The sequence below is a fragment of the Phycodurus eques genome, chromosome 5 (genome assembly GCF_024500275.1).
Source record: "Phycodurus eques isolate BA_2022a chromosome 5, UOR_Pequ_1.1, whole genome shotgun sequence".
In the NCBI taxonomy this organism is placed as follows: Eukaryota; Metazoa; Chordata; class Actinopteri; order Syngnathiformes; family Syngnathidae; genus Phycodurus; species Phycodurus eques.
Window position 1 is genome coordinate 21010437 of NC_084529.1, and position 16526 is coordinate 21026962.

General features: G+C 45.0%; 1 protein-coding gene across 1 annotated transcript in view; it reads left to right on the forward strand.

The window, feature by feature from the left end:
* LOC133403263 (A disintegrin and metalloproteinase with thrombospondin motifs 20) overlaps positions 1-14259 on the forward strand; it is a 118490-nt gene extending 104231 nt beyond the window's left edge. The window contains exons 30-39 of the mRNA XM_061678019.1: positions 764-937; positions 4424-4594; positions 6564-6767; positions 7529-7658; positions 9306-9400; positions 9479-9573; positions 9943-10076; positions 11151-11242; positions 11322-11426; positions 11915-14259. Of these exons, the coding sequence (XP_061534003.1) occupies positions 764-937; positions 4424-4594; positions 6564-6767; positions 7529-7658; positions 9306-9400; positions 9479-9573; positions 9943-10076; positions 11151-11242; positions 11322-11426; positions 11915-12004 (1290 nt within the window). The 3' untranslated portion in view covers positions 12005-14259. The remainder of the gene's footprint in view (positions 1-763; positions 938-4423; positions 4595-6563; positions 6768-7528; positions 7659-9305; positions 9401-9478; positions 9574-9942; positions 10077-11150; positions 11243-11321; positions 11427-11914) is intronic.
* Positions 14260-16526: the final 2267 nt, after the last annotated feature.

Here is a 16526-nt window from a genome sequence, read left to right on the forward strand (position 1 = left end):
ATAACTTGGCTATGGCATTACGAGCTCATTGTAAGAGAAAAAAAATGTGTTTGCTCACTATTTGGCAGCTTCAGGCTACTAAAAATGTGAATGGGTGAGTTTTCCAACGAATAGCTGAGGATAGGTTCCCCATAAAAATAACATGAATAGGTGAATTTGTAAATAGTGAACCAGATTTTTTTTTTTTTTTGTACTGCAGTAATTTTTGGGAGAAAAATTGTGACTGTGATTTAGCTCTCTGTCAGTTTGTCTCTCCGTCTGTCCATCCTGCAATTAAATCTTCACAAAATAGTCAACAAATGACAATGTATAATCAGTAACTAAACGCTCAATCTTAGTTCTTATTATTATTTTACGCTCGTTTTAATTTGGTACCAGTATTCATTATTGTGTTTATGGTGTCATAAAGAAAGCTCCTTATAATATTTTTTTCCACCCATTATATGTAGCTGAATAAACCACAATATTAGAAACAGCTTTGCACATCACACACTCCCACACACATATGATAATAAATCACTGGAGACTGTTCAATTTGTCTCTCTGAGCTTGGTAAAAATCAGTGGAATCATCTTGGTGCTCTTCCTTCAGGTACGCACCTCAAAGCACATGAAACCGATTGTACGGCTCAGCGAGCTGTGACATATTATCTTTCCAAGTGTATACCTCAGGAGCATGAAAGCAACTGACAGTGATAGAAATCGTTCCACGGTCCGACTTCGTCCATGTGACGCAGACCTTTTTTTTGTGTTTGTCTCGCCAGTGCTCGGTCACATGTGGAGTGGGACTCCAGAGCCGAGGCGTCTACTGCAGGCTCAAAGGCAGTGGAAAGGTCAGAGAAGATCTATGTGACGCTCCATCACGGCCCGCCGTCATCCAGCGGTGCCAAGCTGCAGAATGCACCCATTACGCTTGGGTCACTGCTCCATGGAAGGAAGTGAGTAGACCTTTTTTTTTTTGCTTTGCTTTTTAGCTGCATTGTACTACAGCATTTGTAGGTCCATGAGAACATTTGGAAGGATAAAGTGTTCCCCCACTATATTGCGGTTCATCATTCTTGCCCTCGCTATATATCAGATTTTTCAGCATTTTTACAGTATAGCCTCTAGCAAAGTCGGTTGGTATAGGTCCACGTTGTGATGCAGCATTCCGGGAAAATTAAGCTCGATGAGCGTTTATTTTGTTAAACATTTTGTTGGTTTATTATTTACCTTACAGTATATCTTCCTTTCTTAGGTTGCTGCTTTGGTTAATTAGCATGTTTCTTAATTATTTAGTTAGCTTCTTAGGTAGTTCATTGGTCATATTTCTTCGTTTGTTAGATTCTTAGTTTTTCAGTTAGCTAACCGAGCTTTAGTTTAGTTAGCTATCTGGATAGTTAGTGAGTTAAGTGAGTTTCTTCCTTAGTTTCTTGTATTTTCAGTGTTAGCTGTTTATGTAGATTGTAAATTAGTTAGCTTGTTTGTTTGCTTGTTTGCTTGGTAGTTTGTTAGTAGTTGTTGTTAGCTTCTTCTTTTTTTCTTTAGTTAGTAAGATAGTGTATTTGTTTTTGTTTTAATGATTTGTAAAGTTGTTAATTGGTTTAATAGTTTCTTCCTTAGTTTGTTTTGTAGCCTTTTTGGTCATTAGTTAGATCGTAAGTCAATTGTTTTATTTTTTTTTATTTAAACATTTTTTTTAGTGACTTAGTTTGTTTATCAACTATCCAGTAAGTGTGTTCCTTTGTTTCATCGCTTCTTAATTCGTTAAGAAATAAGGACGTTTGTTTCTTAGCTTTTTGGTTAGTTTTTTTTTTATTATTTGTAATTTTTTTTTATTACATAAGCATAACCACAAAAAACACAAAAACGTGGCGGTGCTTGTACCATGTGCAAATGACGTAATGATTTTTTCATTAAACTGGGATTGACATTGGTAGAAATCTGCCCTCTACTAAATGTCATTGGAGTTATAATTGTGCCTTTTCCTAACATTACTTTCTTCTGGCATTGTGGACTGGCTCACTGTCAAAGGGTTACAGCACATTTGGCATGCAGTTTGAACGCATTATTTTACCCTGTAGTGGGGGGAAATACCAGTTTGCATGTGCACATTGCCTTCATCTTTTGTATCGTCATCCAACATCCTTGCTCACTACCCCCCACTGTTAGGCAGATGTACACATGTTAAAGCATCCCATTATGCTGTTTTATTGGCTCTTTGTTTGTATCATAAAAGAGACAACCCGAAGTCTCTCTCTCTCTCTCTCTCTCTCTCTCTCTCTCTCTCTCCCTCCCCATCCCCCTCCTCCACCGTTCATGAGGGTTCTCGGGTAACAGTCGTTCTCGAAATCTTATCACAAAGCGGACAGCCTTTGTCCGGTTAAGTATCACAGTTGTGTGTAGCTCCAAGCTTATTTTTCCAACTTCCCTCGGTGCCGTCGTGTGGCTTACTCCTCCAATGGTGAGCCATAAAAGAGGGGCGCCATGTAGGGACTGTCGTGTTCAGAATTTTTCCCCAGCAAATCATTCAGTCACATAAAAAAAATTACTCAGATATTGCGCTCTAATGCTGAACCTGAACTCGGTATGTGAACTCCACATACAATAAATACAGTGAAAGCCCGCTATTCATGGGGAATAGGGACTGAGCCCTTCCGCGATTAGCAAAAATCCACAACTAACTGAAAAGGAGTTTGTAATTGCGTATAGATGCCACAAGATGATGTCAAAGTACTTAAAACAGTGAAGATTATAAAGCATCAACACAATGCATCTAGCAATATACACAATCATGAACACATTCGGTACTTCAATTATTCAACACAAACAAGCCACCTACGCATGAGCCTCATCAAAAATATTAGCTAGCTTACTTGCCTAAATAACAAGCTTGCGCAAACTGATGTGACATCACACATGGGCAAACAAATATGCACATTAGCACTTTACACAAACCGTATTAAGTCATTAAACCCACCTTTTGGTGTTTGCATACGATAATAAATGTTAGGGAATACGGGCAATTGTAATGGCAAAGTACCGTATTTTCACGACCATAAGGTGCACCGTATTAAAAGGCGCAGTCTCAGTTACGGGGTCTATTTCTGTATTTAACACATACATAAAGCGCACCGTATTATTGGGCGCAGGCATGCTAAAAGGCAGCGGGAGCAAAACTGAGTTTGGTTGTACTTGAAGTATTTAACAATGTACTCACGTTATTTTTTGATTAATCCTCATCCACAAATCCATCAAAGTCCTCATCTTCTGTATCCGAAATGAACAGCTGGGCAAGTTCTCTATCAAACACGCCAGGTTCCATCTCGTCATTGTCAGAGTCAGTCTCGTTGCCGGGGGGCTGTTCAGCAATGATGCCGGCTTTCGCAAAAGCTCGGACAACAGTCAAAGCAGATACCTTAGCCCAGGCATCCAAAACCCATTCACATATGGTGGCGTAACTCGCTCTGCGATGCCTCCGAGTCTTAGTAAAGCTGTGTTCGCAATCTATCATTATTCGCTCCCACGCCGCTCGCAACTTTACTTTGAACCCCCTGTTTACACCGGCGGTTGGAGTTCCTTCGTCAAGCCTCCCGGAATGATGGCAAGCTCCGAGTTCATTTGCTGCACTTGGTTTTTCAAGTGAGATGGGCAGGCATGGGTTCACAAATCAACAGGGGCGGTGACACGTGGAAAAAAACATCCGGTCTCTTTACGTACACCTCACTCAGCCACTCTCTAATTTTCTCCTCGTCCATCCAGCCCTTTTGATTGGCCTTAACGATGACTTCGGCTGGAAACTTTTCTATAGGCGGTGTCTGCTTGAAAATCACAAATCAAAAGTTTCTGTCCATGACAATGGCATCAAGCACAACAGCAAAAGCCGACTTCTCGTGCCCCGTTGTGCGTATCGCTACCGTGCAGGTCCCCATCTTCTCTACAGTGTGGTTCACCGGGATGTCGAAAGTGAGCGGCACCTCGTCCATGTTGGCGATGTGGTTGGGCTGGATGTGTTTGTCGGCAATCTTTTTACTGCAGTAGGAGTGGAAGATGGCCAGCTTTTCCTTGTAATCCGCCGGAAGTTGCTGCGCCACGGTAGTCCTTGCCCAACGTGGCACCAAAACAATAATTTTATTTGAAGGATAGGTTAAAAACATATCTGGAATTACTTGTATTTGCGAATGCCGAACCATGAATATGTGGGAGTTCGCTGTAGAAAACGAATACTTTTTATGAATGAATTTTTATGGTCTTATAAACACCCCTTTAAATCATCACTGGTGTCCAGGGAAATCAGCAGAACCTTTTTTGTAGTAGCACATGTTGCATTCCTAAACGGGTCCAGCCGGTCACGCTAAACGCTGCTGAGAAGTACAACAGTGCCCCCCACGCCACTGGTCCGTCCTTCCTCTCTCTCAACAAGCGCTCCTGCTCTTCGCTTGCAGTGTAACGCCACCTGTGGAGGCGGCGTGAGGAGCAGGGCGGTGGACTGCGTGGGCCCGAGGATGATGCCAGCGCTGGCGGATTACTGCGAGCCCGTGTCCCGACCGCCATCGCATCAGCTTTGCGAAGGAGTGCCGTGCCGCCACGTGTGGACCACAGGGGAGTGGTCACAGGTTAGAAATTGAATACAGAAGATACACAATCTGGCTTGGCACATGATATGTATTATTATGTAATTTTTAAAATAATATCCAATGTGTTTATATTTATTTGTTTTGAAAATAATTTTCACAGGGAAGAATATGTCCTCATACATTTAAATAAATGTACAAGCATTTAACATTCTTAACTTTCATACAAGCGTAAAATGAGGTTGACCACTGTTAATATTCAGTTCTAAAAAACAATCACTCGTTAATGAGGGATGACAAAGGTGTAATTTGAGTGCTCTATACATCAAATTTTTCAACATACAGTAATGAATGGTCAGAAATGTCAAAGAAGTTAACCGCAATCAATGTCAAACATAAACACAAACAATTATATTTTACAGCAAATTCTACTAGTGTTTAGCATGTCTACCTCGCGTAATAGCAAGGTGACTCACAGCTCATGTTTACCATGTAAAACACAATGGGGCCTCATTCACTAACCGTGCGTATGCACGTTTGCCACACAAATCAGAATAAGAATCAGAATCATCTTTATTTGCCAAGTATGTCCAAAAAACACACAAGGAATTTGTCTCCGGTAGTTGGAGCCGCTCTACTACGACAACACAGTCAGTTGACAGAGAACACTTTTGAGACATAAAGACATTGACAAAAACAGTCACTGAGCAATAAAGGGTTGCTAGTTATCTGGTAATGCTGATACAAATGATTTTTTTTTTTTGACAATTGTGCAAAAAGATGCAGAGTCCTATACCACTTAGAGCAGTTTGAATGACTAATATAGCAATAGTCTGGTGCAATGACCATTGTGCAAAGGGAACCGAGACTTCAAGGAATGTATGCAGTTTAAAGTGACTAGTAGTGCGATAATCTGGGGACAATGTTTATTGTGCAAATGTTGCAGATACTCCTCAGTCAGTGTGCAAGTGGGGCAGATGCTACTCTGGCATGAGTGGCCAGTATTGGTCAACAACAGATATGTAAATAGTGCAGCGTGGCGAAACTAGTACAGTGAGTGCATGAGTAATATATAATTGGCCCGACAGAAATGTGACAGCAAACTCAAGACAAAAAAATTGGCAGTGTGTTGCAATGGAATTGTAGGTTAGCTGTTTAAGAAATTGATTGCAAGAGGGAAGAAGCTGTTGGAATGTCTGCTTGTTCTAGTTTGCATTGATCGGTAGCGCCTACCTGAGGGAAGGAGCCGGAAGAGCCGGCCGGTGACCGGGATGTGGAAGGTCCGAGAGGATTTTGCATGCTCTTGTCTTAGTTCTGGCAGCGTGCAAGTCCTCAACGGTGGACAGGGGGGTACAGACAATCTTTTCAGCAGTGTGTGTGATTCATCAATATATTTGTACTTTTGTTTGTGCTCTCCGAACAAATTTAGAACCTCCTCAGACCATGCGTACACACAAATAATGCACAATGAGCTTTTGAAAAAAAATAACAAACACACATCTTTTACCCAAGATGCACAATGTTTTGGAACTACAGTCATTTATAAAACCAATAATAACAACTTTGCCGACAATAACTCAAAGCAGGAACTTGCTATTGAGTTGACTGGCCTAAATAACAATGAAAAGGACAAGTCTCATCATTTTTACCCCATGGAAATGGGGGCGCGGTTTATGCAGATTCTGATTCACTAACAAACGCACAGTGATGTGAAGAAAATTGGCCGGTATGCACGTATCATGAATCTGACTGTCATTTTGCACTTGTGCGTAGAGTAAGAACATTTCTACGCATTTATTAGTGAATGAGGCCTGTGAACTTTGTTAGCAAGTGACAGTGCGTAATTTATCTTCTTCTCTCAGCACCCCTTTTTGAACTTTTTTTTGGAACAAATTTACAAACTGCCACAAAAATCCAGATAAAAAGGCACAGGTTATCATTTTAATTCTCACTGAAATAAGGCACAATATGCTAATAGCCGCTCTACTGATTGTCAACATGTATGGATCAGTGCTCTGCTAGCTGCGGCATTGGCTACCAGCAGCGTGTGGTGTCCTGCTCGACGACACCCTCCTCTCGGGCTCCGCGTCTTTACGCCGCCCTGTCGTCCGCCACCGGAACCCGTTGCCCAGAATCCCGTCCTCTAAGCACCAGGCCGTGCCTCCTCCAGGACTGCCCGCAGGCCACCTACTGGAAAGTCGGCCCTTGGAGCAAGGTGAGCACGCAGAGAGACTAGGTCGGTCAGTCAGTCGGCTGGTTAGTAAGTCACTCTCTCACTCGCTCACTCAAGTTATTCAGTTAATTACGCATTTACTTTCATACTTAATTTCTTAGGTATCTTGTTTGTCAATTTGTTCCTCAGTTTGTTGGTGTCTTGGATTATCTTAGTTAGTTAGTTAGTTAGTAACTGACTGGCACATTTACATACTTGGCTAGTTTGTCAGTTTGTTCCTTAGTTTGTTGGTTTCTTAGCTTGAGTTATGTAGCTCATAAGTTTGTTTTAGTAGCTTCAGTTATTTACTTCATTAGTCTGTTGGTTTATGTAGTTTACCAGTTTTTGTGTGTGTGTGTTAGTTATTTAGATTGTTTGTTATTGTAGTTAGTTTCTCAGTTCTCTGTTTCACTTCTTAGTTTCTTAATTAGAAGAGTTGTTGCAGGCTGTTCATTTGTACTTTTTTTCCCGTTAGTTTCATAGTTTGTTCGATTGATTGTGTTTCCCTTAGTATTTTTTTTTAGCTGTTCAGATCGTCAGTTAAATTCTTTTTTGGATTAAATAAAAATGTCATTACGGATTTCCACAACTTTGTATTTCGGGGGTGCACACCATGTGCAGACGACATCATTTTTAAGTCAAAATCAGCAGTGATTAAGATTATCACCACAAACAATTACCAGATACTCTTCTCCCATTGCGGGGCTAATAAAGGCTGATTCTATTTTACTCGAGTTAATTATCAATAAACGTCTCAATCCCAGTGCTCTCAGACATGCGGGGCAGGAGTGACGGTGCGCAGCGTGGAGTGTGTGACCTCCAAAGGAGCAGCGTCCAAGCAGTGCCGTCCCTCAGAAAGGCCAGAGTCTCAAGCTGCGTGTCAAGAGGGAGAATGTAAGTCAAAAATCCCCTCCCCTCCCCTCCCTCGCAGTCATGATATGAAATTGACTGTGTTGTGTATGTTGGCCAACACCGTATCTGATTGTGTTTATAGAAACTCCGCTGTTTTTCCCCTTTTCGCTCCGTTTTAACTTATTAGCCAAAACAGCGTCTCGGGCCAAAAGCCTCTTGAAGTGATTAGCTCGTGGTAGGATAAATAGGCAGTCAGCGGTTTTCCACAAACTCTCTGCACGGTCGGGCCTATCAAATTGCCACCTTCATTGTGAACTTGCGAGCGCTTCAGAAGTCGGCAGCGGGCCAGACTCTGCAAGTTTGCCCGGCTGGCCTCTGCCAAGCCGGTCCGTGGCGAAATTAAAACGATATGCTCGGACTAGAGCCAGTACTGCGGTCAAGTATTAATGCTAATCAGCACAATACTGAGGGACTCTGGGCAAACAAGACACATAATGAATGAACCATTTAATATAATAGTTCACCGTTTAAGGAAACATTAATTCCTCATAGTGGTATTTAATTTAGTCACATTTGTATTTGTATTCCATCTTTTAGCTATTGATTCACCAAATCTTTATTTGCAGAGGATGGGATTAGCATTCTCATGCAAGAGCCCCTTTGATTTTTTTTAATGATATCGAATAGGTTAGGCTTTAATAGTACGTGTATGGTATGTGTTTATCTACCTGAATACACAGTATATTCTAGCATATTATTGTTCTATGTTAAAGGAAGAAGCCTACTTAACCTCAAGGTAGGCTGAGGTTGTATCAAAATGCAAATGTAAGACTCCAATTGATTTTGAATGATGCTAAACCTGGTGTGGTCAATACAGTGCTGCCTTGATATACCAATGGCCCAATTTAAGAGTTGCAAATAGACGGGCTAATGCTTAGCATCAGTGTTGCAGTGTTATAACCCTTTAAGCAACGGACACACACACAAAGTGGAGCAACATGTGTAGACAGATAATATAACAATACTCACAGGCATATATTCTTTATCCTCTGCTGAGAAGGACTAATATTACTTCAGTTTACTGAGGCGTGATCATCTCCATGTGTATCTGTTCTGTATGGCTGTATTTTACTGCCTCGAGATGGCCAAGGCACGCACACCAGAAAGAGCAGCAATTATGTCATTACTGTATGCTTTCATAAAGTACAATGTTATATTGTGCTATTTTTATCACTAAAAAACACATTACAAACATTTTTTTTTTTTTTTGGGAAAAACGGATGAATGGCATTTGCATTCATCTCAGTGGGGATTATTTGAGATACGAGTTATCAGCGTGATCACGGAAGAAACTCAACTCAAATCTCACGGGACACCTGCATACAATTTTTGGTGCTCTACCGATCTAGTTTTCTGGGATTATTGGTAGCTATTATTCAAGAAAGAACAAAGCAGAAGAGCATAATATCCCATATGAGATGGTTGTCGTAATACTGGTTATTATTATTATTATTGTGTAAAAGCAAGAATCCTGTTTATTATGGGATATCCAACCAAAGTACAGTACGCTCATGTTCCCCTGGATTATTTATCAAAGCCACTGTCGGTCATGTTATCAGCTGTTTTGTTCTAGTAAACTCCACCGATAATGCACTAAAACAACCTCCCCCTCCTGTTGTTTCCCTCAAGGCCAGTTGTTCACCTCCTGCCGGGAGGTCCAGATGCGACAGGGCGTCAGGATGGACGGGGAGTATTACCTCAAAGTCAAGTCCCGCATCCTACAGGTGTGTTTACAGTGTCTACACATGCTTTGTGAGTAGGTTTTCTCTGCATGTGCTCATCTGTTCTCGCTTCTTCTGCAGATTTACTGTGCGGAGATGCAAACTGATTTCCCCAAGGAATACGTGACACTGCGCAGCGGCCAAACGGACAATTACTCAGAAGTGTACGGCTACAGGTACATGAGCGGACGGGCTCGGCCGCTAGTTGCCAACATCTGATCTACAACAAATAATTAAGGTCTACATTAGGCCAATGTACATAGACACCAACTGAATAGGTTTACAAATGATACAATTGATCCATAACATTAAAGTCATAGCCATGCTGCCCAGCAACAAAAATACATTTAAAAAAAAAAAGGTTATTTATTGAGTCACATATAATGCTAAGACTAATCGCTCAGAAGCAAGTTATCAATTTAACACTGTGCTAAATGATTAGTCTGAATACACCCCCACACCACAGGATAATCACTCAGGATAATATTTTAAAGACATCCGATAAATGGGTTGACTTTAAACTCTTCTTTGTCTTTGCTATAAAGGTTGCTGAACCCCTTCGAGTGCCCTTACAACGGCAGCCGGAGACAGGACTGCAACTGCAGGAATGACTACAGCGCGGCGGGGTATACCCTCTTCCACAAGGTCCGCTTGGACCTGAGCACCCTGAGGATACTGAGTGAGTAATTACTTAGTGATTGCCTGTCTGCCACAGTGAGACCACACATGGGCTCTGGTAGTGCGTCATCGTTGATGATTTTCGCAAAATCCCCTTCGCCCCTGAGAAAAAAAGAAATTTGAACAAATGACCTCTCGAGCACGAGCTAATTCCAAACACACAGGAATGAAAGTGATCCGTGTGTGTACGTGCAGGCATGCGCCCGCTCGTGACATCATCATAATATTAATATGTCAGACCTGAGTATGTCGAACGCATGGAACAAGTAATGAGAAGGCATAGCAAAGCAGCCGTGCATGCACCCAGTTGCACTATCGAATACTGTTACACAGAATATCCTAAGGCTACATCACTACATCGCTCTGCTCATTACTACAGTCAGCTCCACCTCCCCTACATGATTAGTGGATTACCATGCGTGTGCGTGAGCGTGTGTGTTTGTGTGTGGAGCAGCTATCCCGTCCTCTTTATCCTAACAGCACATGTTCTCATCCTCCCTCTGCATGGTACTCATTTAGTTTTGGCAGTTTGAAAAGAGCTGAAAGAGGCAATGAGTTCAAGATGAAGGGCGATTAGATTCCGTGCACCAGGTCATCATTTCGAAACAGAATTATTAGGACGCACCTCTTAATCATTAAGAAACTGGTCCAAGTCTTTGATCGACCCTGTTTTGGCACAGTTCATTGTAGCATTAGCTAAATTGATTGTTTTAGTTCTTCATCCTTACGTACTCTTGGGGTCAAATTAAACCTATTTTAACAGCAATAAAAAATACTAACAATGTCATTCTTTCACACTGAAATTTGATGACTTTTCCCAAAATACACAAAAATGAAAATCTTAAAAAAATATAATTGTTTTGTACAGGGTCTACAAATTCTGTGCAGAGAGACTGTTCCGGGTTGACCCGTGTGATTTTAGATTTACCAGTGTGTGTCAAATCAAGGAAAATGGTGGAAATCTTGAAAATGTGAAACTGTACATGTATTTTTTTTATGGGACAGTGGTAACGATGTTCAAGAGGGAGGTGCGCACTGAGACTATTTGATATTTCTATCTCTATCTGTTCATCAGTCACCGACCTGCGCTTCTCCCACACTCCCGTCGGGCGACCTGTGCCCTTTGCCACGGCGGCCGACTGTTACAGCGCTGCCAAGTGTCCACAGGTTCGTGAAACACTGATACACTATATTGCACTTCGTCTTGCCTTATCCAGCACAATGACTGATGCGTCGATACTCGTAGGGCCAGTTCAGCATCAATCTAATTGGCACCGGGCTCAGAGTTGCCGAGGCTACCAAATGGACGTCTCAAGGCAACTACGTTTCTGTCAAGGTCCACAGGTCTGAGGTAAGGAATTGTCATACAATGTCATACTGGTAGAAAACAATGGGCGTGTTTGCGGGTTCCTCCTGGTCATCAGGCAAGAAGCGTGTAGTACAGGTCCGAAATGATGGTAAGCATTTCAACAAAGGACAACCTGGGAAAAAATAGGGATTTGGAAATATACTGACATTTTTAATATTATTGTCTGTGGACACTATATTATTATCGTGTCCACAGACCCTTAAAAGTTCTTAAATTACAATTTTCATCCTTAACAGTGACTCCTAATTATTAAATATGCTGTTTAAAGGTCTTATAAATGCCACATAGATAATTAACATAATTTTTTTCATTTGAAAAACTTTCCTAATAATAACCCGATACTAAATGTATGAAGAAATGTATATTTATCATTTTTGTTGAGTCACTGAAGAAGAATCTCCAGTAACATTTATTCTCCTGCGTCCGCCCCCATTTTGCCCGCTGCTCCTTTGTCCCGCTCATCTCTGTAGGACGGGACAAGAATCTACGGCCGCTGCGGCGGTTTCTGTGGGAAGTGCATTCCTCAGGCGCACAGCGGCCTCCTCCTTCAGGTGCACTGAGGATCCCGAAGACTGCTGACCAGCGAGAATGTCCACGAACACTGGTTGGTAGGACCCCATCGACATCCTGTTGGAAAACAGTCCTAACTTCACCAAAACACGTGGCGACTGTGTGTTATTACGGTGCCTTCAAAGTGGAACTCTATATTTGAAATGATGAATGATAATCAAAGATGACGGACACTTTTATGTGACACATACAAAGGGACTCAATCCTTCTTCATCTTACTGACTGGGAAAGTAACCAAATGAGGAGCTCTCACTTTTGTTTTGATTATATTTTCCTTTAAGACAATAACTAATTTTGCCAATTATGCTTGTTTACCAAGACTTTATGCCTGTAATACAAAAATTCTGCAAGAGCCAGCAGCAGTTTTAGCTAGCTTCAACGAGCTTCGCTTATTTTAGCTTGGCTGAGATAACCTTAGCTTCACCTAGCCTTGCCCATCTTTGTTTTGTTTATTTCCATGTCTTTTAGCTTGTCCCAGCTAAACTTAGTTTAACGTAGCCTAGTTTAACTTTATAGTTTAGGTCATCTCCATCCATCCATCCATCTTCTACCGCTTATCCGAGGTCGGGTCGCAGGGGCAGTAGCCCAGACTTCCCTTTCCCCAGCCACTTCATCCATCTCTTCCGGGGGGATCCCGAGGCGTTCCCAGGCCAGCCGAGAGACGTAGTCTCTCCAGCGTGTCCTGCGTCGTCCCCGGGATCTCCTCCCGGTGGGACATGCCCGGAACACCACACCGGGGAGGCGTCCAGGAGGCATCCGAATCAGATGCCCCAGCCACCTCATCTGGCTCCTCTCGATGTGAAGGAGCAGCGGCTCTACTCTGAGATCCTCCCGGATAACCGAGCTTCTCACCCTATCTCTAAGGGAGAGCCCGGACACCCTGCGGAGGAAACTCATTTCGGCCACTTGTATCCGGGATCTCGTTCTTTCGGTCATGACCCACAGCTCCTGATCATAGGTGAGGGTAGGAACGTAGATCGACCGGTAAATCGAGAGCTTCGCCTTTCGGCTTAGCTCCTTCTTCACCACAGTCCGCATCACTGCAGACGCTGCACCGATCCGCCTGTCGATCTCCCGTTCCATTCTTCCCTCACTCGTGAACAAGACCCCAAGATACTTGAACTCCTCCACTTGGGGCAGGATCTCATCCCCGACCTGGAGAGGGCACGTCTCCCTTTTCCGACTGAGGACCATGGTCTCAGATTTGGAGGTGCTGATTCTCATCCCAGCCGCTTCACACTCGGCTGCGAACTGCTCCAATGAGAGTTGGAGGTCACGGCTTGATGAAGCCAACAGAACCACATCATCTGCAAAAAGCAGACAATACTGAGGCCACCAAACCGGACCCCCTCTACGCCTCGGCTGCACCTAGAAATTCTGTCCATAAAAGTTATGAACAGAATCGGTGACAAAGGGCAGCCTTGGCGGAATCCAACCCTCACCGGAAACGAGTCCGACTTACGCGGACCAAACTCTGACTCCGGTCGTACAGGGACCGAACAGCCCGTATCAGAGGGTTCGGTACCCCATACTCCCGAAGCACCCCCACAGGACCACCCGAGGGACACGGTCCAACGCCTTCTCCAAGTCCACAAAACACATGTAGACTGGTTGGGCGAACTCCCATGCACCCTCTAGGACCCTGCCAAGGGTGTAGAGCTGGTCCACTGTTCCACGGCCAGGACGAAAACCACACTGCTCCTCCTGAATCTGGGATTCAACTTCCCGACGGACTCTCCTCTCCAGCACCCCTAAATAGACCTTACCAGTGAGGCTGAGGAGTGTGATCCCCCTCTAGTTGGAACACACCCTCCGGTCCCCCTTCTTAAAAAGGGGGACCACCACCCCAGTCTGCCCATCCAGAGGCACTGTCCCCGATGTCCACACGATGTTCCAGAGGCGAGTCAACCAGGACAGCCCTACAACATCCAGAGCCTTGAGGAACTCCGGGCAAATCTCATCCACCCCCGGGGCCCTGCCACCGAGAAGCTTTTTAACCACCTCGGTGACCTCAACCCCAGAGATAGGAGAGCCCGCCTCAGAGAACCCAGACTCTGCTCCCTCATGGGAAGGCGTTTCGGTGGAATTGAGGAGGTCTTCGAAGCATTCTCCCCACCGGCTCACAATTTCCCGAGTCGAGGTCAGCAGCCCCCCATCCCCACTATACACAGTGTTGATGGTACACTGCTTTCCCCTCCTGAGACGTCGGATGGTGGACCAGAATTTCCTCGAAGCCGTCCGGAAGTCTTTCTCCATGGCCTCACCGAACTCCTCCCATGCCCGAGTTTTTGCTTCAGCGACCACCAAAGCTGCATTCCGCTTGGCCAGCCGGTACCCATCACCTGCCTCAGGAGTCCCATAGGCCAAAAAGGCCCGATAGGACTCCTTCTTCAGCTTGACGGCATCCCTCACCATTGGTGTCCACCAACGGGTCGGGGATTGCCGCCACGACAGGCACCGACCACCTTACGGCCACAACTCCGGTCGGCCGCCTCAGCAATGGAGGCGCGGAACATGGTCCACTCGGACTCAATGTCCCCCGCCTCCCCCGGAACATGAGCAAAGTTCTGTCGGCGGTGGGAGTTGAAACTCCTTCTGACAGGGGATTCCGCCGGACGTTCCCAGCAGACCCTCACAATACGTTTGGGCCTGCCACGTCGGACCGGCATCTTCCCCCACCATCGGAGCCAACTCACCACCAGGTGGTGATCAGTTGACAGTTCCGCCCCTCTCTTTGCACCCAGTTGCAAAGAGAGGGGCCAAGACACTCGGGCCACAAAGTCGATCATCGAACACACGACCACAAAATCGATCATCGAACTGCGACCTAGGGTGTCCTGGTGCCAAGTGCACGTGTGGACACCCTTATGCTTGAACATGGTGTTCGTTATGGACAATCCGTGACGAGCACAGAAGTCCAATAACAGAACACCGCTCGGGTTCTGATCGGGGGGGCTGTTCCTCCCAATCACGCCCTTCCAGGTCTCACTGTCATTGCTCACGTGAGCATTGAAGTCCCCCAGCAGAACGATGGAGTCCCCAGCGGGAGCGCTCTCCAGCACCCCCTCCAAGGACTCCAAAAAGGGTGGGTACGCTGAACTGGTGTTTGGTGCATAGGCACAAACAACAGTCAGGACCCGTCCCCCCACCCGAAGGCGGATGGAGGCTACCCTCTCCTCCACCGGGGTAAACCCCAACGTACAGGTGCCGAGCCGGGGAGCAATAAGTATACCCACACCTGCTCGGCGCCTCTCACCGTGGGCAACTCCAGAGTGGAAGAGAGTCCAACCCCTCTCAAGATGACTGGTACCAGAGCCCAAGCTGTGCGTGGAGGCGAGTCCGACTATATCTATTCGGAACTTCTCGACCTCACACACCAGCTCGGGCCCCTTCCCTGCCAGAGAGGTGACACGTCCCTAGAGCCAGCTTCTGTACCCGGGGATCGGATCGCCAAGATCCCCGCCTTCGGCTACCGCCCAGCTTGCATTGCACCCGACCCCTATGGCCCCTCCCACAGGTAGTGAGCCCATGGGAAGGGGGACCCACGTTACCCTTTCGGGCTGTGCTTGGCCGGGCCCCATGGGCGCAGGCCCGGCCACCAGGCGCTCGCCATCGAGCCCCACCTCTTGGCCTGGCTCCAGAAGGGGGCCCCGGTGACCCGCGTCCGGGCAAGGGAAAACGTAATCCAATCATTTTACTCATCATAGGGGTCTTTGGAGCCGTGCTTTGTCTGGTCCCTCACCTAGGACCTGCTTGCCATGGGTGACCCTGCCAGGGTGTGAAGCCCCAGACAACTTAGCTCCTAGGATCATTGGGACACACAAACCCCTCCACCACGATAAGGTGACGGCTCAAGGAGGGTTTAGGTCATCTCATTTTAGCCAATCTTATCTTAACCTACCCTAGCCTACTTCATCCAAGCCTGTTTTTTAACTGTTTCCGCAAACCTTCGCTATACCCAACCTCGTCAAGCTTTGTTGATTCATTTCAGCCTGTTTTAGCTTGGTCGGCAAACCTTAGTTTAACCTATCCTAGCCTCACTTAGCTTCCTTTAGTGTAGCTTTGCTTAATATCTTTTAGCGTCTTTTATCTTAAAATATCCTAGCCTCGTTTAGTAGTTTAGTCCATCTCATTTTAGCCAATATTAGCTCAACCTAGTCAAGAATATGCGTAAATTCATATCAGCCTGTTTTAGCTTGTCTCCACTAACATTAGCCCAAGCTAGCCTAGCCTCGCTTGGCCTCACCTTTAAATTAGTTTCGCTGAGTGTCTTTTGTATCGTCCCGGCTGACCATAAGTTAACTTCTCCCAGTTAACATAGCTTCTCTTTGCGCTGCTTAGCTAATCTTCGAGGCTAGATTTAGCTTAACCTAGCCTAGTTCATCTTTCTTCTCTCAATTTAGCTTAGTCTTTGTGTATGTTCGCTGAAACAAGCTAAAATAGTCTAAGTTTAATTTATCTCAGCCTTTTTCAGCTTGTCTCAGTTATCCATAGCCCTACCCGAGCGTAGTT